General features: G+C 38.9%; 1 protein-coding gene across 1 annotated transcript in view; it reads left to right on the top strand.

Annotated features, from left to right (window-relative positions):
* gatb (glutamyl-tRNA(Gln) amidotransferase, subunit B) overlaps positions 1 to 20,713 on the top strand; it is a 24,852-nt gene extending 4,139 nt beyond the window's left edge. The window contains exons 4-13 of the mRNA XM_034034786.3: positions 2,132 to 2,330; positions 3,002 to 3,124; positions 3,930 to 4,043; positions 4,484 to 4,568; positions 9,413 to 9,457; positions 9,854 to 10,043; positions 13,247 to 13,380; positions 15,690 to 15,768; positions 17,021 to 17,155; positions 20,425 to 20,713. Of these exons, the coding sequence (XP_033890677.3) occupies positions 2,132 to 2,330; positions 3,002 to 3,124; positions 3,930 to 4,043; positions 4,484 to 4,568; positions 9,413 to 9,457; positions 9,854 to 10,043; positions 13,247 to 13,380; positions 15,690 to 15,768; positions 17,021 to 17,155; positions 20,425 to 20,550 (1,230 nt within the window). The 3' untranslated portion in view covers positions 20,551 to 20,713. The remainder of the gene's footprint in view (positions 1 to 2,131; positions 2,331 to 3,001; positions 3,125 to 3,929; positions 4,044 to 4,483; positions 4,569 to 9,412; positions 9,458 to 9,853; positions 10,044 to 13,246; positions 13,381 to 15,689; positions 15,769 to 17,020; positions 17,156 to 20,424) is intronic.
* Positions 20,714 to 22,117: the final 1,404 nt, after the last annotated feature.

Below are 22,117 nucleotides of genomic sequence, written 5' to 3'. Positions count from 1 at the left end.
CAGCACAGCAAAAATCACCACTGGGATAGAAATCAAAGTAGCCAGCCCCCTGGGAATCTTCAAGCATGTGTGCTGCAGTGTGTCCAGCCATTACAGCTGCATTATAAAAAATGAATTCCTTCATGGATCAGGGCCTTGTATGGTATAGGTGTTTCAGTGTTTTTTTTTTTTTTTTTTAATTTAGTCGTTGCTAATTATTTTTATTATTTTCTCCCAATTTGGAATGGCCAATTATTTTATTATGCTCAGCTCACCACTACCACCCCTGCGCTGACTCGGGAGGGCGAAGACGAACACACGTTGTCCTCCGAAGCGTGTGTCGTCAGCCGACCGCTTTTTTTTTACACTGTGGACTCACCATGCAGCCACTCAAGAGCTACAGTGTCGGAGGACAACGCAGCTCTCGGGCAGCTTACAGGCAAGCCCGCAGGCGCCCGGCCAGACTACAGGGGTCGCTGGTGCGCGGTGAGCCGTGGACTAACTGGCCGACCTAACCCTCCCTCCCCCCGGGCGGCACTCGGCCAATTGAGCGCCGCCCCCTGGGAGCTCCCGTCCTCAGTCGGCAAAGGAATAGCCTGGACTCGAACTCGCGACGTCCAGACTATAGAGCGCATCCTGCACTCTACGTGAGTGCTTTTACTGGATGCGCCACTCGGGAGCCCCAGTTGTTTCAGTGTTTTATCAGTATTTACAACATACCTTTTTTTAGATCTGGGTTTGGCATCTAATTTCTTCTCTAAGCAAGTTCAAATCAGCATTATTACAAAAAAAAGGTTTCTGTAATTTGTCTAGGAAACTTGTAGTAAACCCTCAAGTGGCTACAACTGCTATGCAGTTGGTCTTATCCCTCTTCTATTTAAAATATATGTGGCTCATTCCATGCCAACTCAACCAGTGCCATTGCCTGTCCGTCTCAGATGTTCCTAGAAAAATTCACCTGGGGGTTTTCTGCACGAGTTCAGAAATGATAGCCGTTATTTTTTTTTAAATTTCTCCTTCGACTTGTGACCTTACAAAGGTCAACCTAAAGTGTGAAAGAGGCATTGACTAGAAAAATCACCCTGGGTGCAATTTAGATGCTACCATCATGTGTAGCACCTTGTTTTATTCGTATTGAATAGGGTTTTTCAGAAATAAATACTAGGAGCACCCTACTCACTTCTGGCAAATTGCAAGATGAGGGGTAACTGACGAGTTTTATTCGAACTTCAGCCTAACCCTTTACCCTATAGGGGATGTGGGTCCTAAAATGTAAGTATTGCTATAAGAACCTTAGGAACCAGTCTTCCAAATTTTGTGAAAAACTTTTGGTTTCAAGTCCCACCACTGATCATTAAACCCCCTTGAAACTAGATTTTTTGCTGTTTGTACCAAGTTTAGGCCATAATAACTTGCATGGGGGGACTCCAAAAAAATCACCCAAAGATATGTTTGCATAGATGTTGATGAAATCTACAAGCATCAAGCAAAATATGTTGGTATACGGGGATTTGGGATTTTTGGCAGATTTTTGAAGTTGCATTTGTCATGCATTCGAGCATAGCTTATGGCCACTTTGGTGAGGTTAAAGTACCACATAGTTCTATCCAAACTGGCTATTTATCCAAGTATGCAATCTCTGAGGATTGAGCTAGAGGAAGAAGTAACAATGTGGGCTACCAATGGCACTAGCTTGGAGCTGAGGGGTTATGAACTTGCATGAGACTTGGGACTTCGTTGTTATGATGACACATTTGAAACTACCAAAACCTAACTAAAATTAAAATCATACTTCCAGCCATATTTAGAAAACACTCTCATTGGTGCTCACTTAAGAAGATGGTTGATTTTGAGAAAGCATGTGAATACCGTTACCAATAATCAAGGGTAGCATCTGAATATGGCTGTTAATATATTATACATAACACGGCACAGATCCAACATAATTACAAGTAAAGTAATATATTACTTTTGTCTTGTTCTGAGCAGCAACATTATTAAGGGTTCCAGATATTCCCCCCCCCCCCCCCCCCCCCCCCCATTCAGTGTAATGAAAGCATGAGCTGCTGTCTTCTTTACTTCTTATAGTTTTACATTTTGGACTGCACACATGGATGCTTTTTATGTTTTTAACAGAGTTCTCTCATTTCAGGCTGGATACCAGATCACCCAGCAGAGGCTTCCCATTGCAGTGGCTGGGAGCCTCACCTACAACCTCTTGGTAAGACAGAAGTGGAACCAGGTGGTCACAAAAACCATTAGAATCAAACAGATACAGCTGGAGCAGGACAGTGGAAAGAGCCTGCACGATGACACCAGGAGCCAGACTTTAATAGACTTGAACAGAGCAGGTAATTGCCTCTGACTTCATAGTGTACAGGCTCAGCACTGTATGTTTCTACTGTACATTCACCTACCCAGTTTTAGAGCTGGATGGGACTGATGCATAAGTCAAGTGAATATCCCTTGTCCTTTCTCGTTGTAAATTGGTGATGTGATGGGGTTTTCAGCGATGGAATTAAGGCTCCCTTTGCATAGCAGTTTGATTCAATCCTGGTATTGCTATAAGTTTAATAAGACACACCTGAGGCTATTACCTATACAATCAAGCTTGTATTAAAACCTGTCAAGCTTGTATTAAACCACTAGGTTTGAAACCCTCTGTCCCTGCTACTTTTTCATTTTCTCTAACCAGTAGATCCCAAAATATCTCCAGTTTTGTGATCCTTGGGCTACGCTGTCATTTGTTGGCTGATCACAGGATCCCCATTTTTTTTAAGCTTGGCTAGCCAGGATATACAGTATGTAACATTAATCTGGTTTCTATTTGCGAAAGCTCCTTGCTCACAATATAGTATATACAGGATCTGTGGAACCCTGTGTTTCACGGTTTAAGTAGCACTTTCTGCCCCATACAGTTCCACTACCCATCATTCTATCCTGACCAATGTCATTTGTGGTCATGAGTTGGGCAGGATGGCAGGTGTGTATGAAGCAGTGCTGTGTGCCTTGTCCCTGCCAGGAGTGGGTCTGATGGAGGTGGTGATGGAGCCTGACATGTGCTGCGGTGAGGAGGCAGCAGCCGCAGTCCGGGAGCTCCAGCTGATCCTGCAGGCGCTGGGGACCTGCCAGGGTAACATGGCAGGTAAGGGACCGGGGTGGGGGCTTGTGAGGATTTAATGTTACAATATTGTAAAGCTGTGTTTAATAGCTGTCTGTTTCTTTTAGATTTTGATCCCATCTGTAGATAACTGTAACAATCAAAAAACTTGACCTTTTTTTTTTTTTAGTATTTACAATTGGTGTCACAGGGATGGAAATAAGACTCCTATTGCATAGCAGCTTCACCCATTCCAAGTTTTACTACAAGCTTGAATAAGTGTATAGGTAAGAAGCTGAGGTGTGTATTAAAACCAAAAATGGATCAAACTGCTATGTAATGGGAGTCTTATTTCCATCCCATGTGTAAATCATAAAACTACGAGGTTTATTCATGAGAACTAGTATGGATTCTGAAGGTGACAACATTGTTAATGGGATCTGAATAGCTGTAAAGGACATTTCATTCTGTAGGGAATCACACTTTCCTGCAGCTTGTAGATTACTGTACAGAACTGAACATGAAGGATGCTGATGTAGCTTATGCTGTAACCTGCCATCATAAGCAGTACAAAAGGCAGTTTTTTTCTTATCTTTATAATGCTTACATTACAGAAAAGTGTGTGGTGATTAATCGTCTTCCAACATGAGCTCACTTTTATAAACTTTAAATGCGCTTATTTCCACCCCTGTGTCAGAACAATTTGATGTCTGTATATAGGCTGATAATTATTAGACTTGATTGCATCGTACCAGCAACCTACGACTTCCAAAGTGATTTTCTAGGATACGTTATACTTTGGAACACAGCCTCCTTGCTGACTTTGTGGCTACTGTATGTCACTCCACAGAGGGTCAGCTGAGAGTGGATGCTAACGTTTCTGTACATCAACCTGGGGAGCCACTTGGCGTGAGGACCGAGGTAAAAAACATTAACAGTGCCCGGTTTCTGGCCAGAGCAATAGGTATGTGCTGGATTTTATTCATTCATTCATTTAATTAAAAGAGAATGTGATGTACATTAAGTAAATTAAGTACTCTGATTGCAGAATTTTGTTTAAAGATATTACGATAGATACACTAGTCCAGGGCAAAAGATTCCAAATACTGTTGTCTGTGCAATGCAATACAATGCATAGGGATTTAAAAGTAGTATGCCACATGTAATGATATCTGTTCAGTCTCTTTTAGCTCAGACATTCGGTTTTATTTTTAGAAGGACTGTACTGTGTTTTTTACTGATCTATATAATTGTAAAAAGGTATATATTTTTAAAACCAGCTTGCACTGAAGGGTATTTATTTTTACCAGTACACTGTATCTTTAGATGAGGTTTGAAATAGATAGAGGACACTTCACTGGATTCCTCCCGTCATCATATTATACCTACAATATTTTTACACAGATTATGAAATTCAGAGGCAGACAGATGTCCTTGAGAGTGGAGGATGGATATTGAATGAGACGCGGTCCTTTGATTATAAATCAGGGTAAGCAGAATGGAAAGTTTGTTCTGCATTGTGATAACGTGTGTTAGTGATTCTTTTGTTAAGAAGGGCATCTGCTATATAAAGACATGCTTGCCCTTACCATCTCTGCAGCTACAATGAAGTCTCATAAATTGGAAACAGTACGAAAGTCACTCTTGAAATCAGGAATTAAAGGATTTGTTGCAGTAAGAATACCTCTGTTAAGAAAGGGGAACAAGACTAAAAGGCTAGAATATGCACAAGAACACAGAAATTGGACTATGGAACAATGGTCAAAGGTACTTTGGACTGTTGATGGATGGACAACGGTGGCAGTTTTGTTGTCAATTCAATGCTTGTCTTCTTTCCATTCCTAAAGGATATTATCTTTAAATATTGCTCATCCCTGTTAGACAGCTTTTTTGGTCTTCCAGTCCTGGGTTTGTCAATTACCGATGATGTTGCTCTGTACTTGTTCGGATACCACACCTTGAAAATCAAGTGATGCAAGCTATTTCACTCAATGTTTTTCCTTATTTATGCAAGTCAAGGTTGTTATAATAGTAGAAAACACTAGTGGAGGCATTGAGTAAATTGTTGATGCTCATAATGCATCAGAGTAGAAAAATGCAATATGTCTAAGACTTTTGCACAGCAATATACAGTACTGTGCAAAAGTTTTAGGCAGGTGTGAAAAAATGCTGTAAAGTAAGAATGCTTTCAAAAATAGACATGTTAATAGTTTATATTTATCAATTAACAAAATGCAAAGTGAGTGAACAGAAGAAAAATCTACATCAAATCAATATTTGGTGTGACCACCCTTTGCCTTCATTCTTCTAGGTACACTTGCACACAGTTTTTGAAGGAACTCGGCAGGTAGGTTGGCCCAAACATCTTGGCGAACTAACCACAGTTCTTCTGTGGATTTAGGCAGCCTCAGTTGCTTCTCTCTCTTCATGTAATCCCAGACAGACTCGATGATGTTGAGATCAGAGCTCTATGGGGGACGTACCATCACTTCCAGGACACCTTGTTCTTCTTTACGCTGAAGATAGTTCTTAATGACTTTCGCTGTATGTTTGGGGTTGTTGTCATGCTGCAGAATAAATTTGGGGCCAATCAGATGCCTCCCTGATGGTATTGCATGATGGATAAGTAACTGCCTGTACTTCTCAGCATTGAGGAGACCATTAATTCTGACCAAATCCCCAACTCCATTTGCAGAAATGCAGCCCCAAACTTGCAAGGAACCTCCACCATGCTTCACTGTTGCCTGCAGACACTCATTCGTGTACCGCTCTCCAGCCCTTCGGCGAACAAACTGCCTTCTGCTACAGCCAAATATTTCACATTTTGACTCATCGGTCCAGAGCACCTGCTGCCATTTTTCTGCACCCCAGTTCCTGTGTTTTCGTGCATAGTTGAGTCGCTTGGCCTTGTTTCCGCGTCAGAGGTATGGCTTTTTGGCCGCAAGTCTTCCATGAAGGCCACTTCTGACCAGACTTCTCCGGACAGTAGATGGGTGTACCAGGGTCACACTGTTTTCTGCCAATTCTGAGCTGATGGCCCTGCTGGACATCTTCCGATTGCGAAGGGAAGTAAGCATGATGTGTCTTTCATCTGCTGCAGTAAGTTTCCTTGGCCGACCACTGCGTCTACGGTCCTCAACGTTGCCCGTTTCTTTGTGCTTCTTCAAAAGAGCTTGGACAGCACATCTGGAAACCCCTGTCTGCCTTGAAATTTCTGCCTGGGAGAGACCTTGCTGATGCAGTATAACTACCTTGTGTCTTGTTGCTGTGCTCAGTCTTGCCATGATGTATGACTTTTGACAGCAAACTGTCTTCAGCAACCTCACCTTGTTAGCTGAGTTTGGCTGTTCCTCACCCAGTTTTATTCCTCCTACACAGCTGTTTCTGTTTCAGTTAATGATCGTGTTTCAACCTACATATTGAATTGATGATCATTAGCACCTGTTTGGTATAATTTTTTAATCATACACCTGACTATATGCCTACAAAATCCCTGACTTTGTGCAAGTGTACCTAGAAGAATTGATGCTGTTTTGAAGGCAAAGGGTGGTCACACCAAATATGGATTTGATTTAGATTTTTCTTCTGTTCACTCACTTTGCATTTAGTTAATTGATAAATATAATCTATTAACATGTCTATTTTTGAAAGCATTCTTACTTTACAGCATTTTTTCACACCTGCCTAAAACTTTTGCACAGTACTGTATATGTATATATTGAAAGGAGGTATAACTGCAGTATACAAAAATGTGTTTGTTTTTTGCATGTATACAATAGGTTTAAATGATTAAACAAATATTTATTTAAGGATATTTTGGAAAAGCCCTTTCTGTACATTCTGTACTGCAGTTATACTGCCTTTCAAACATATATATGACTTGGTCCTCAACAAATTTTCGGTTGTCCACCATTTAGCTTTGTTGTGTGAAGAGAGGAGGACGTTCAGCTTGATGATGTAATTTGAGGGAGTTTGTAAAAAACTAGTGGCCATAAACAGCGTCACTTGGGCAATTGGATCTATACATGTATTTTGTCAAGTGAAGTCAGGTTTTAACCAATCACATGACAGAATTTCTAAGGACAGATTATTAAATGTTATATATATATATATATATATATATATATATATATATATATATATATATATACAGTGCCTTGCAAAAGTATTCAGACCCCTGACCAATTCTCTCATATTACTGAATTACAAATGGTACATTGAAATTTCGTTCTGTTTGATATTTTATTTTAAAACACTGAAACTCAAAATCAATTATTGTAAGGTGACATTTGTTTAATGTTGGGAAATATTTTTAAGAAAAATAAAAAACTGAAATATCTTGCTTGCATAAGTATTCAACCCCTGTGCTGTGGAAGCTCCCAGTTTACACCGATGAAAGAAATTGCCCTAATGAGGACACAATTACCTTACCATTGGCCTCCACCTGTGAACCATTAAAGTTGCTGTCACATTTTCTGGATAAAAACCCCACTGTTGAAGGATCGAATGTGAAGGAAAATGAAGGCCAAAGAGCAATCTATAGAAGTTAGAGATAAAGTAATACAAATGCGTAGATTAGGGAAAGGGTACAAAACAATATCCAAGTGTTTGGATATCCCAGTGAGCACAGTTGGATCAATAATCAGGAAGTGGAAGCTGCATCACACCACCCAGGCACTGCCAAGGAAAGGCTGTCCCTCAAAACTCAGCGCTCACACAAGGAGACTTGTGAGAGAAGCCACAGAGAGGCTAACAATCACTTTGAACGAGCTAAAGAGTTTAGTGACTGGGAGTGGAGTAATGGTGCACCAGTCAACCATATCAAGAGCTCTGCATAACACTGGCCTGTATGGGAGGGTGGCAAGAAAGAAGCCGTTGCTCAAAAAGTACCATCAGAAAGCACGTCTGGAGTTTGCCAGAAAGCATGAGAATGACACAGCTGAGATGTGGGAAAAGGTTTTGTGGTCAGATGAGACCAAGATAGAGCTTTTTGGCCAAAACCTAACACTGCCCATGCCTCAAGACACACCATCCCTACAGTGAAGTATGGTGGTGGCAGCATCATGCTGTGGGGATGCTTCTCATCAGCAGGGACTGGGCATCTTGTTAAAATTGAAGGAAGAATGGATGGAGCAAAATACAGGGAAATACTGCAAGAGAACCTGCTTCAGTCCGCTAAAAAACTGAAGCTTGGGAGGAAATTCACCTTTCAGCAGGACAATAATCCCAAGCACAAGGCCAAAGCAACATTTGAGTGGCTCAAGAACAAAAAGGTGAATGTCCTACAGTGGCCCAGTCAAAGTCCTGATCTCAATCCCATTGCGAATCTGTGGCACTATTTGAAAATTGCAGTCCACAAGCGTCGTCCAACCAACCTGAACAACCTGGAGCAAATCTGCCAAGAAGAATGGGCCAAAATCACTCCGACACTGTGTGCAAAGCTGGTACATACTTACCCCAAAAGACTTAAAGCTGTTATTGCAGCGAAAGGTGGCTCTACCAAATATTAATGTGTGGGGGTTGAATACTTCTGCAAGCAAGATATTTCAGTTTTTTATTTTTCTTAAAAATATTTCCCAACATTGTTTTAAAATAAAATATCAAACAGAACAAAATTTCAATGTACCATTTGTAATTCAGTAATATGAGAGAATTGGTCAGGGGTCTGAATACTTTTGCAAGGCACTGTGTATGTGTGTGTGTGTATATATATATATATATATATATATATATAATATATATATATATATATATATATATATATATATATTCAATTCAATCTGTAACTACTGTGACTCTTTAGAGTAAACATCAACCACAACCACACATCTCTCACTTTGAACATGCTTAAAAACTAACCAACCAAACCTTGAGAAGGTAGAATTGATTGAATTATTAATTATATCTGAAAAGGTATTTATTGGCACATTTTAAGCAGGGTTAATATCCTCTAACACAATAGGGGTTTTTCTTCTTTTAATGACCTGAGGTTAAGGACAACACATTGTTTCCTAAACTAATATCCCACATTCTTTAGATGACTGCATTGAAGCAGAATAATAAATCATGCTGATTAAAATGCGTCTGGAGATGTGATTTAAACTGTCCTGCTAATGTATTCAGTTTATTGATAGCAGCTAGGAAATGATTTTCAGAATATTAGAGGCATAACTTATACTGTAGTTTGGGGCTGGAGGGGGGAGTTTCAGTAAGCTTATGGTTTACAGTCCTAACATTGTACCAGTATTGTGTTTTGAGAAGGTAGAGGTCACGGACATTGCTGTTGCAAGCAATCCGTAATTGATTCCTTTTTGTGTTTTTGTTTGATTCCAGACGTACTACACCTATGAGAGATAAAGAGGGGCTACAAGACTACAGGTGATTTCTGACACATTTTGGAGCCTGAGCTGTCGCAGCTATCGAACATGATTTCTATTCCCTAGATTAATTCATTAATCTGAAGCACATCTGCATGCTTCTTTCAAAATTTATAACCACCTTATAATAATGATCCACCCAGAAATGTTTAATCTCGGAAAATAAATTACCTCAAGACTACTTTATGTTGGAGATCATTTATCAGTTAGTAGGCTTTTCAGCATGTCAGAAAGATGTGAGATAAGTAACTGTCACAATGCTTGGCAGAGACTATAAGTGATAAGAGGCTCATATCTGTCTTTCAGTGATGCTTTCATAATAGGCCGGGGTTATAGTCATATTTTATTCACTGGAAAGCTGGGGGGGGTGGGGGCCCTTCTCTCCATGTTACTCAAGGTTTATGCCGGAGCCCAATCTGCCTCCACTGATCGTGTACGACAATAAGACTGTCCCAGCTCATGCTGATCCCCAGCAGGTGGTGAATATCGACCAGATCAGAGAGAGGCTTCCGGAGCTGCCCAATGTCAGGCGGAGCCGGCTTGTGGAGCAATATGGGATTCTTCCTGAGCACAGCTTTACCTTGGTAGTAAGTAATCCATGGGGCAGTGGACCTCAAACCAAACTCTGAATAGTCTTGTTCCAATCACATTCCCTCTTCTCTTCTCCTTACCCCACTTAATTTGTTTTCCATATTGTGGTCATAGTGCCAAAATGTTGCAGCTAGGATCTCAAGGGATCTAATTTGTTTTTTTTACAACCCGTTTGCTTCCCATGAAGTGCTGAGCAGGGATAGCAGACTTATATTGAACAGCTGAAACGTTCAGCAAACTCATGTTCTTCAGTTTGCAAACCACTGCAAAACTAGAAAGGAAAACACTTCAGCCGGCATAAGCCATGTTAGCCATCTTGCAATTCTTATGAATGCTTTCCCCAGAGGGGTGGATATTTGTGTGCTGTTAGATATGCAGGTTTTTATTCCCTCAGGCTTTAAACAGGAGAATCATGGGATGCTGTAAACTCAGAAGACTTGGCAAAAGCAAGCATGTCTAATTATTGTACTTTTGTTTTGAATTATTAATACTGTATTGTTTTGTTTTTTCAAAAAACAGTAATTTTTATTTTAATTTGAAAAACTATTACTGTTGAAACGTTTTTGATTGCATTTAAGGGATTTGTTATTCTTTTGCAAAACTCACAGTGGCTTAAAGGAAAATTTACAATTATTTAACACGGTGCATATTTTGAAGCTTTCAAAGCACAAATTCCAAGAGGTACATGTTAGGTGAAAACATGAAGATAAAGTGCTGTCAGATAATAATTGAGACTTTTAAATGTCACTGTGTAACCTATAGCGCATTGTTTTTGAGATTTCAGGGCAATTGTAAACACATTCAAAGAATAAGCACCAGGAAAGATACATTTTTTTAAATACATTATACACTGCTGCTTGCATATAAAATACTACTAGCTGGATGACATTGTCATAAATAACAGGCACGTTAAGATAAAGGGAGTATTAAGGCCTGGACACACCAGCACTTCTCTTCTCATCGTTTCGTTTTTCTTTTTTTTTTGACGTGCGGTAGACAGCGTCACACCAGCGAGTCTATACCCAACCGTCAGTTCCCTTTACCGGGTAAAAAAGTACTTTTTAGCACTGCATTTAGCATGGAAATGCCCCCCCTCACCCCACTGTTGCTCTTACCTAATAAAAAGAAAATATGGCTGTGTGTAACTTTTTTTTTATGGGTGTACTTCTTTTTATCTGTATATACATTTTATGTGTAAACAGTCAATAATATTACTAGACCACAGTTTTACAGCAACTGATTATGCAGCAACAGATCTGACCGGTATAGCTTGTAGTGATATTTTTGGTTTTGTAAAGACTGAATCAGCAAAACAAAGCACATAAATAAAATAATCAATAGTCATATTCAATTAATTGTGCAATGCGAAAATCGTTTCCTGAATCCATTGTATATACTAGGTTTCAGATCGATCTTTTAAGTCAATGGTCCGCAATCTGTGGTCTACGGGTCTAGGAAGCGGCAGCATAGTTTATAAATCCCATTGCAAACACAAAATTTGAGACATGCACATGATTATTATTTTCTTCGATTTCATTAAGTTGTTGACTTTTAAATCTTTGTTTTTTTTTGTTTTTTTTTAAAAACTGTGGTTTATTGCTTGTATTTCTAGCCACTTGTCCACTTTCATGCCTCTGAAAAGATCAAATGTGACGAATAGAATGACACTTATTTTTTTAAAACTGTAAAAGACCTCTCACGACAATGTGTATATTTATTGCGAGTTTATGTTGTGTATAACTGTGCTTTAGAAAAAATAAGTTCTGCCGTGCATTGTACTATTTAACTACTATTTTAAAAAAGAAGGCAGATGATCCCTTTCATGTTTGCCTTTGCTATGTTGTAGTCACCCTGCTTGGGACTTTAATGCCTGGTATCTCCTGGAAGTTTGACGTACAGTACAGCTCGCTATACCTTACACCGAGCTTCTATTTCAATCATTAGAAGGAGGCTGTGTGGTCCAGTGGTTAAAGAAAAGGGCTTGTAACCAGGAGGTCCCCGGTTCAAATCCCACCTCAGCCATTGACTCATTGTGTGACCCTGAGCAAGTCACTTAACCTCCTTGTGCTCCGTCTTTCGGGTGAGACGTAGTTGTAAGTGACTCTGCAGCTGATGCATAGTTCACACACCCTAGTCTCTGTAAGTCGCCTTAGATAAAGGTGTCTGCTAAATAAACAAATAATAATTAGAGGTGTTGTTTATTTTTATTTTTTTAATGCAGTACTTCACTTGATTTCGGGACATTCCACATTCTGTCAGCAATCCCAGGTACTTCTATAAATGGTTCCAGTGGGAAATGGTACTGCATAAATCACAGCAACATAAACCAGCGTAGTGGTTCACAGTCGTGAGTTCCTGTTTGTTTAAGTGAATAGGAAGACAGCACTGCCTTGCAGGTGGGAATGTCAAATTATTATTATTATTATTATTATTTATTTCTTAGCAGACACCCTTATCCAGGGCGACTTACAATCGCAAGCAAATACAAATACAAATCCAAATCTACCAGAGATGGATTCTCTACCCATGTGGAGGGGGAGTTACATCATGCTGCAAGTTCTAGTTGGGAAGTTGGCCTTTGTGATAAGTTATGTAAAGGAACACAAATGTGGTTCATGCAGATACTCTTGGGAGACAAACACTTCTGTATTTAATGTACAGACGCTCTCCGTGCCAGACAGGCACATTTCATACATTAAATGATGTTGGTGACTGACGTTGACCTCTGACCTAATATGGGTGCCATATTGAGGGCATTGACTTTTTAAGTTTCTCCTGTATAGGCAGTACACGTTTTGATTCATTGTTTTAATGTTTGGTACACAGCTGTTTTCTGTGATGTGCACATTTAAGTTCCATTAAAGCTGTTGTCCAGTTAAGAATAATCTTTTCACTGCTATATCAATGATACAGACCACAGACTTAGAGACAGTGTCTTTGATTCATACATATTCAGTAATATTTGAATTCACAGTATTTGTTGAAGGATAGTATACATTAACTTTTAAGAAGAGAAAATTGTGATGACCTTGGGTAACTTTCTATGAGATTTTCATCATTTTCAACAGATGTTTTCTCATTATGAAAAAAAAGCACAGTGAAAAAAGTAGATTTGAAAAAGGGCTGTAGTAATGTGAAGCTATTCTGGTAGTTCATCTTTTGGTAATTGTCTTGTCTCTGTCTGTCTCCCCCATGACAGAATGAAGATGGCTTGATGGAATATTTTGTGAGTGTTGCGCGAGAGACCAAGGCAGAGCCAAGAAAGATAATTGGCTGGATTATTAAAGACCTGCTTGGGCTTCTCAAACAGCACAGCCTGAATGTCAGCCAAAGGTAAAGCTTTTCTAGTCTAGCTTTTGTATGTATGAATTAGAGCTCTCAATCAATTCAACATTTTTGATCGGTTAATTTATGGGCATTAGTTGATTTAATCGGTAGATTAATCCATGCACATTTTGAATAAAGGTAAAGATATTATATTGGCTGTCCTGCATACTAATACTAAAAAATTAATAGAATATTAAAAAAAAATAAGCCAATGTGAATTTGGTCTTTTTAAAAGCATTTTTATTATTATTTTTATTTTAGTAAATAGAACACATTTTCACAGAACATTGGTTGTTTACATAGCTACATACTTGGCTTCCTTCCTGTAGTTCTGAATCTAGCAGAACCCGTATAACCAAAGAGATTAATCCGTTCGGAATCTTGTTACAGGTACCCGAGAATACGGTGGCTGTTGACAAGTGACTGCTTAACATGCTGTCGTAGTCAGAAATCAGAGAAAGTAATTCCACATAGTTACCTCTATTTGAAGAACTGGTGCCTTCAGTTATTTCTGGTGTACACCGCCATTTTATCTGAGAAAGTTCTTGAAAATGTATTTGTAACCAAATCGACTACAATGTCACCGTTGCCTTATGATTTATTTATTTATTTATTTATTTATTTATTTTAATTTGGGAAAAGCAATTTAAATATTACTTCGAAAGTTCTCCAGTATAATTCTCCATAACTGTCTCTATAATAAGCAATATCGCGAGAAATTTAGCTATGCTTGCACCCTATCCTAATATATTTATGTCCCGCCTCTGACTCATGATTGGATACCTATATTACAAGGGGCAGATCTTTGACTCTCCCATTGGTTAAACCTACTAAAGCCCTTCAACTTTTTATGTCCCGCCTCCACTCAATTATGATTGAACTGCCGCGGAGAAAATGCAGGATCTTTTATTGGTTTATTTTATATACAAAATAGAACTGCATGATTAAACTAAAAAAAAAAAATCCACGATCAAGTCTTTAGTTGATTAATCGGTCTGATTAACCTATTAACCCGCACAGCCGTAGTGTGAATGAATGCATCATGGATGAAATGGTGTATTTGACCATTCGTAACATGTTTCTTTCATCACTGGATAGTGGGTTGGTAAACAGGGGAAGTGAAAAACCTGCTCCAAAATCAAGACAAGAAATACATTATTTGAATATTTGTATAAAACAAGCATTTTCTGTACAACAATTTGAAACAATTGGTGTGAAATATTATCGTGATCCAGTAGTTACTGGCTAAGAGAACACCCCTCGGGAAGCAAGCAAAGTGTTCTCTAAGACAGAGTTGACCACCAGACACACTATGCCAAGACCAATCACGATATGAATCAATAAATACAAAGATATTTATCAACATATGTAATGAGCAGAATAAGTAAGAGAAAAGCAATAGGCAAGCATATGGTAATAAACTATAATTATTATTATTATTATTATTTATTTCTTAGCAGACGCCCTTATCCAGAGCGACTTACAATTGTTACAAGATATCACATTATTTTTTTTACACATTGTTTTTTACATACAATTACCCATTTATACAGTTGGGTTTTTACTGGAGCAATTTTAGGTAAAGTACCTTGCTCAAGGGTACAACAGCAGTGTCCCCCACTGGGGATTGAACCCATGACCCTCTGGTCTGGAGTCCAGAGCCCTAACCACTACTCCACACTGCTGCCCAGTAGTAATAAGAAACTAAATGACAAACTAAGCTTAATAAAGTAACTGACAAACTAAATTAACAAAGCAACCCTACATAGGGTATAAATGCAGCAGTGGCTCTAACAGTGATTATGAACACGAGAATGGGTATTAACACATCACCACTACACATGCTGAACAATGCAGCAGCAACTCTAGATTATTCCTGTGATGACAAGTCAGAGTTGAGAAGATTGAATAAGCCATTTGAAGTTGCGTTTGATGATGATGAATGATCAGGTTACAAAACGCCAACGAATCGTTATCGGTGCCAAAAAGGTGTTCTTTTAAGTGAAGTTCCTGTTCCTTTTGGCGGAACATTTACAATGGGAAGATTCAGTTTCACCACAAGGTTGTTCCCTAAACTGAAGTGTTCCTATACGTGGAGACTACTGTATATTGGTTTTGTTACAGTTGTACAGTTTTTAATCCTAACATTTGTAGTAGATTGCCACTAGGGGGTGACATAACCAGGTTTCATCTGCATTATTAATTTATTACAGCTGGGAGCGCACTCATTAATTTTGAGGTTACATGTATAATGCTCAGCAGTTGATACGAAGCAATTAATTCATTAGTTCCATCTCAATCTTACTGTCTTTCAGTCCCATCTCCCCGATGTCTATGGCAGAGCTTCTTAACCTGTTGGAGGCAGGAACAGTTTCATCCTCGGCAGCAAAGCAGGTAAGACAAGGATCTTTTTTTTTTATCTGGTGGGGTTCTGAAGTAAAACTTAGAAGAAAGGAAGTAACATTTCAGCAATCAATCACAGGAATGTTTTCTTACTTTCAGACTGAACTCCCTGTAGTGGTTTGCCTGCACTGGAGTGGGTATACAATCTTAGAAACGTGTCAGATTATTAATTGAGCTACTGTAGTAAGTGAAGTGCTTATGGCTATGCTACCTCTGAGGCCATGAATCAGTACCTGGTTTGGTTCACTAGCAAAATTGTATTAAGTGCAGCTCAGTCCTTCTAGTGGACTCATTATGCACCAAACTGCCATTAGTAAGACCTCATCTAGAATATTGTGTTCAGTTCTGGTCACCTCGCTACAAAAAGGATATTGCTGCTCAGAAAGAGTGCAAAGAAGAGCGACCAGAATTATTATCAGGTTTAAAAGGCAGGTCATATGCAGACAGGCTAAAAGAATTGAATCTATTCAGTCTTGAACAAAGAAGACTACGCGGCGATCTGATTTCAAGCATTCAGAATTCTAAAAGGTATTGACAATGTTGACCCAAGGAACTTTTTCGACCTGAAACAAGGACCAGAGGTCACAAATGGAGATTAGATAAAGGGGCATTCAGAACAGAAAATAGGAGGCACTTTTTTACACATAGAATTGTGGGAGTCTGGAACTAACTCCCCAGTAATGTTGTTGAAGCAGACACCCTGGGATCCTTCAAGAAGCTGCTTGATAAGATTATTATTATTTATTATTTATTTCTTGGTGATGCCCTTATCCAGGGTGACTTACAACTGTTACAAGATATCACATTATTTTTTACATACAATTACATTATTTTTTTACACATCCTTTTTTACATACAATTACCCATTTATACAGTTGGGTTTTTACTGGAGCAATTTAGGTAAAGTACATTGCTCAAGGGTACAGCAGCAGTGTCCCCCACCTGGGATTGAGCCCACGACCTTCCGGTCAGGAATCCAGAGCCCTAACCACTACTCCACACTGCTGCCCTAGTGTCTGGGATCAATAAGCTACTAACAACCAAATGAGCAAGATGGGCCGAATGGCCTCCTCTCGTTTGTAAACTTTTTTATGTTCTTACCTCTATGTAGTATGGGTAGCATTTTATAGAAAAGCTATACACAACTTTGCATGAATACAGACAAAATCCCATTGGCAATCCAAACTTTTCAACTGAATTTTTTTGTTAACAACCACTGACACGATATACTGTACACTGACAGGTGTTCCAGGAGCTGTGGAAGGGAGCTGGGAGCAGTGCTAGCCAGATTGTCCAGAAACTGGATCTGGGGCTGCTCCAGGACCGCAGCACCCTGGAGCAGATCTGCAGGACTGTCATTGACAGCCACCAGGAGGAGGTGAGAGCAGTGAGGGGATGGGGGAGATTCCATCTCCCTTCAAAAGTAGAGTGATCGTGAATCTGTTCAGTCCTTTATTGAAGGTTGTCGTCTCTGTTTACACAAAGATGCCAGTTATTTGTGTTCCTGCAGGGGTCAGTGATATGTTGCTGCCAGTGTCTCAATGCTCTAATGTACACAGAGTGCACCTCCTTATCATTTTGTTCTGCTCACAATATCAAAGTGTGATTTATGTATTTATTTATTTTATTTTGTTACTATTCTTTCATATTCTGCCACTTGATGCCACTAGTTAATTACTAAAATTTAAAGAAAATGTGACAGCAACTTTAATGGTTCACAGGTGGAGGCCAATGGTAAGGTAATTGTGTCCTTGTTAGGGCAATTTCTTTCATCGGTGTAAACTGGGAGCTTCCACAGCACAGGTGTTGAATACTTCCCAACATAAAACCAATGTCACCTTACAATAATTGATTTTGACTTTCAGTGTTTTAAAATAAAATATCAATCAGAACGAAATTTCAATGTACCATTTGTAATTCAGTAATATGAGAGAATTGGCCAGGGGTCTGAATATTTTTGCAAGGCACTGTGTGTGTGTGTGTATGTATGTATGTATGTATGTATGTATATATATATATACAGACGTGCTCAAATTTGTTGGTACCCCTCCACAAAAAATGAAGAATGCATAATTTTCTCTGAAATAACTTGAAACTGACAAAAGTAATTGGCATCCACCATATTTAATAGAAATCAGACTTTGCTTTTGATTTTTTATTCAACATAATATTGTAAATAATAAAACAAATGAAAATGGCAAGGACAGAAATGATGGGACCGCTAACCTAATAATTTGTTGCACAATCTTTAGAGGCAATCACTGCAATCCAACGTTTTCTGTAGCTCTCAATGAGACTTCTGCACCTGTTAACAGGTAGTTTGGCCCACTCTTCCTGAGCAAACTGCTCCAGCTGTCTCAGGTTTGATGGGTGCCTTCTCCAGACTGCAAGTTTCAGCTCTTTCCATAGATGTTTGATAGGATTCAGATCAGGACTCATAGAAGGCCACTTTAGAATAGTCCAATGTTTTGTTCTTATCCATTCTTGGGTGCTTTTAGCTGTGTGTTTTGGGTCATTATCCTGTTGGAGGACCCATGACCTGCGACTGAGACAGAGCTTTCTGACACTGGGCAGTATGTTTCGCTCCAGAATGCCTTGATAGTCTTGAGATTTCATTGTGCCCTGCACAGATTCAAAGCACCCTGTGCCAGGCGCAGCAAAGCAGCCCCAAAACATAACCGAGCCTCCTCCATGTTTCACTATAGGTATGGTGTTCTTTTCTTTGAAAGCTTCATTTTTTCGTCTGTGAACATAGAGCTGATGTGACTTGCCAAAAAGCTCCAGTTTTGACTCATCTGTCCAAAGGACATTCTCCCAGAAGGATTGTGGCTTGTCAATATGCATTTTAGCAAATTCCAGTCTGGCTTTTTTATGTTTTTCTTTCAAAAGTGGAGTCGTCTTCTTCCATGGAGCCCACTTTCGCTCAAAAAGCGACGGATGGTGTGATCAGAAACTGACGCACCTTCACCTTGGAGTTCAGCTTGTATCTCTTTGGCAGTTATCCTTGGTTCTTTTTCTACCATTCGCACTATCCTTCTGTTCAATCTGGGGTCGATTTTCCTCTTGCGGCCGCGCCCAGGGAGGCTGGCTACAGTTCCATGGACCTTAAACTTCTTAATAATATTTGCAACTGTTGTCACAGGAACATCAAGCTGCTTGGAGATGGTCTTGTACCCTTTACCTTGACCATGCTTGTCTATTATTTTCTTTCTGATCTCCTCAGACAACTCTCTCCTTTGCTTTCTCTGGTCCATGTTCAGTGTGGTGCACACAATGATACCAAACAGCACAGTGACTACTTTTCTCCATTTAAATAGGCTGAATGACTGATTACAAGATTGGAGACATGTGTGATACTAATTAAAGAAACTAATTAGTTTGAAATATCACTATGATCCAATTATTTATTATCTTTTCTAAGGGGTACCAACAAATGTGTCCAGGCCGTTTTAGAATATCTTTGTAGAATAAGCAATAATTCATCTCTTTTCACAGCTTCTTTGCTTTATTCTATGACATACCAAAGGCATGCAAGTGTACATGATAAAATAGCTTTTAATTTCATCACTTTTCAGGAGGAATGAAGCATTATTTCAATGAGCTGTAAGGGTACCAACAAATTTGAGCACATCTGTGTATATATATATATATATATATATATATATATATATATATATATATATAGGCTTAAGCTCATAAAAGCTTGATATTCACAAAAGACAGTTGTATGAATATCAAACTGGATTTTATTCATAAACTAAAACATTCTTAGAAGCAGAATTTCACTCAATGTTTTTCCTTTTTTATGCAAGTCAAGGTTGTTATAATAGTAGAAAACACCAGTGGAGGCTTTGGGTAAATTCTTGATGCTCATAATGCATCAGAGTAGAAAAATGCAACATGTCTAAGACTTTTGCATAGCAGTGTGTGTGTGTGTGTGTGTGTGTATATATATGTGTATATATATATATATATATATATATATATATATATATATATATATATATATATATATATATATATATATATATATATATATTATATATATATATAAAAATTGGACCATATTGTTTCAACTCCTCCTCCAACACTGACTATTCAATCTTTTTATAGTACCATTGAATAGGTTATCCTGCTGGGCCAGGCATTAATACACAGTGTGGATTATTATCGATGTCATCCAGTACAGTTTGTGTTCTGCCTGCTCAAACTGTGCGGAATGATTTATGTTATAGTAAGAGACTCTACACAAGATGAATTGATTTATAACTGAGGCGTGTTTAATAGGAACTGCTATTAAACAGTGGTGTTTTCTAAACTATATAACTTTACTGTATGTTCTATGCTAGAGAAAAGATATACTGGCATTTTGACAAATCCTTAATGGTGGGTGGTTGATTTCTCATACATGATTTAGAATGTAGACTGGGGGTAAAGGGCAGGGGAAACATTTTCATTATTGCTCATAATGAAACGTTGACTTAATAATTAAAGACCAATGTAGTGACTCCTAACCCCCGCACCAGACTGCCAAGTTCTGCAGTGATAAACGGTACAGTTGATCTTCTGTTTGCTCAAAGCTGTTTTGCGCTAATTGTATAACTGTGACATTCACTTTTTTCTTTCCTCTTTGTGAATGACCTTCAGGTTAGAGCAATCAGGGGAGGAAACAAGAAGGTCCTCAACAAGCTGATTGGCTTGGTTCAGAGAGAGCTGAAGGGTAGAGCTGATCCTGTGCAAGTTAAAACAATACTGGAAGAGAAAACATTGTGACAAGCAAGCTGCTGTTGAAAGGGCACTCTTATCAAATGGCTAGAAGCTGCTTAAAATCTGTGGATATTTTTGCATTGACATACATGCTTGTGCGTGTTTGTCTGACGTTGTTCTGTAATCCTTTTCCTAAATAAAATTAATGTTTTGTTTTTTTAACTCTTCACATGTGGTTCTGATTAGATTTTGTTTTTATCCTTTTTTGGGTCACATTTACACAGAATGTATACAGGCAGTTTAAAAATCAGAGCTTCATTTAGTATATTTTATTTATTTATTTATTTAAATGGCAACAATAATTTTAATATAGCTCCACCGACAAACTATTTAAAATGGTTTCTTCAAAAATAGATTTTGCTTAGAATGTGGCACATAACTCTTCTAGGGAAATAGATAGAATATTTTTTTAAAAAATAACCATGCTTTCTAGAGCTTACCCCCTGATCCTTTATTTATAACAGAACTAAACTTATCAAGGAGTGTTTTTCAGGGGGTTAGTCCTTGGTGCATTGTATCAGATTCATTACAAGTGGTTCACAACACATTTGTAAAATTCAGAAGTGGGGCATCCATACGTATCTTCACTATAGCAGGGGATAATAAGAGGGATCTCCTTAATACAATGGAAACTTTTGACAAGTATCTATATGCCATTGTGACACTTAGGTGCATTTGTGTTTTGTGTTAAGAGTGTTGTTTATTGCTCTGGGCAGATATAGCACTGTCTGCTGCAGTGGGGAAAACAGTGTGTATCCAACCGTGACGCAGTCTTCCACTGCAGGAAGACACTATGTTGCCAATCGTGGGAAAGATAAGCTGCCAAGCGTCGATCAAGATGTGGGCTGCTGTGCAGTAGGAGCGAAGCTGTGGCCATCAATGAAAGGGGAGTATAACCAACACAAAAAAAAAATCTTGGTGCTTTATTGCTTGACTTTTACTTTTTGACAAAACAGAAAGGATTTGTGTCAGTCTTCCAAACGGTTAAGTAGGATTATTGGCATGGAAACAGACTGACTCATGTTGGAGGGGTAGTGGTACATTAGCGTTATCAGTATTAAATGTAATAGAGAGACAATGGGTGATTAGAGTGAAGTGTCTGTGCTCTATGCAAAATAAAATACATAATGTTTAAACTTTTTGTGTGAACAATTGTTTGGTGGTGTAACTATCATGTATATTGACAATATTAAGTACATCGGTGTACAATGCATCAAGACACTGTTTATACATTGGAGGCAGGATGCAGCAGGGTGTTCACTAATTCTTTAAGTTGTTATTCTCAGTGTTAACTTGAGAAAGTTAACAACTCGGTAAAGCCCCTTTCACACTGGTGCTTCTTCTGGCTACTCGGGTCACCATCCCGCGTAGTGTGAAACCACGTACCCGGCTCAGCAGCGACCCACCTCAGGATGTGGGTTTTACCCGGCTCGAGCGAGACAAAATGCACGATGGCCGTTCGGAAGTGGACGAAGTAACAATGAGCCACGCCTGTGTGAAGATTTAACCTGTAATTTTTCTGTTTAGCCATTTTTTTTGTTGATTGAGATACCATGAACCAGATTGCAGCAGG

The sequence above is a fragment of the Acipenser ruthenus genome, chromosome 1 (assembly GCF_902713425.1).
Source record: "Acipenser ruthenus chromosome 1, fAciRut3.2 maternal haplotype, whole genome shotgun sequence".
Taxonomy (NCBI): domain Eukaryota; kingdom Metazoa; phylum Chordata; class Actinopteri; order Acipenseriformes; family Acipenseridae; genus Acipenser; species Acipenser ruthenus.
Note: the sequence above shows the minus strand (reverse complement) of the source record. Positions and strands in the feature narration are given on the sequence as shown.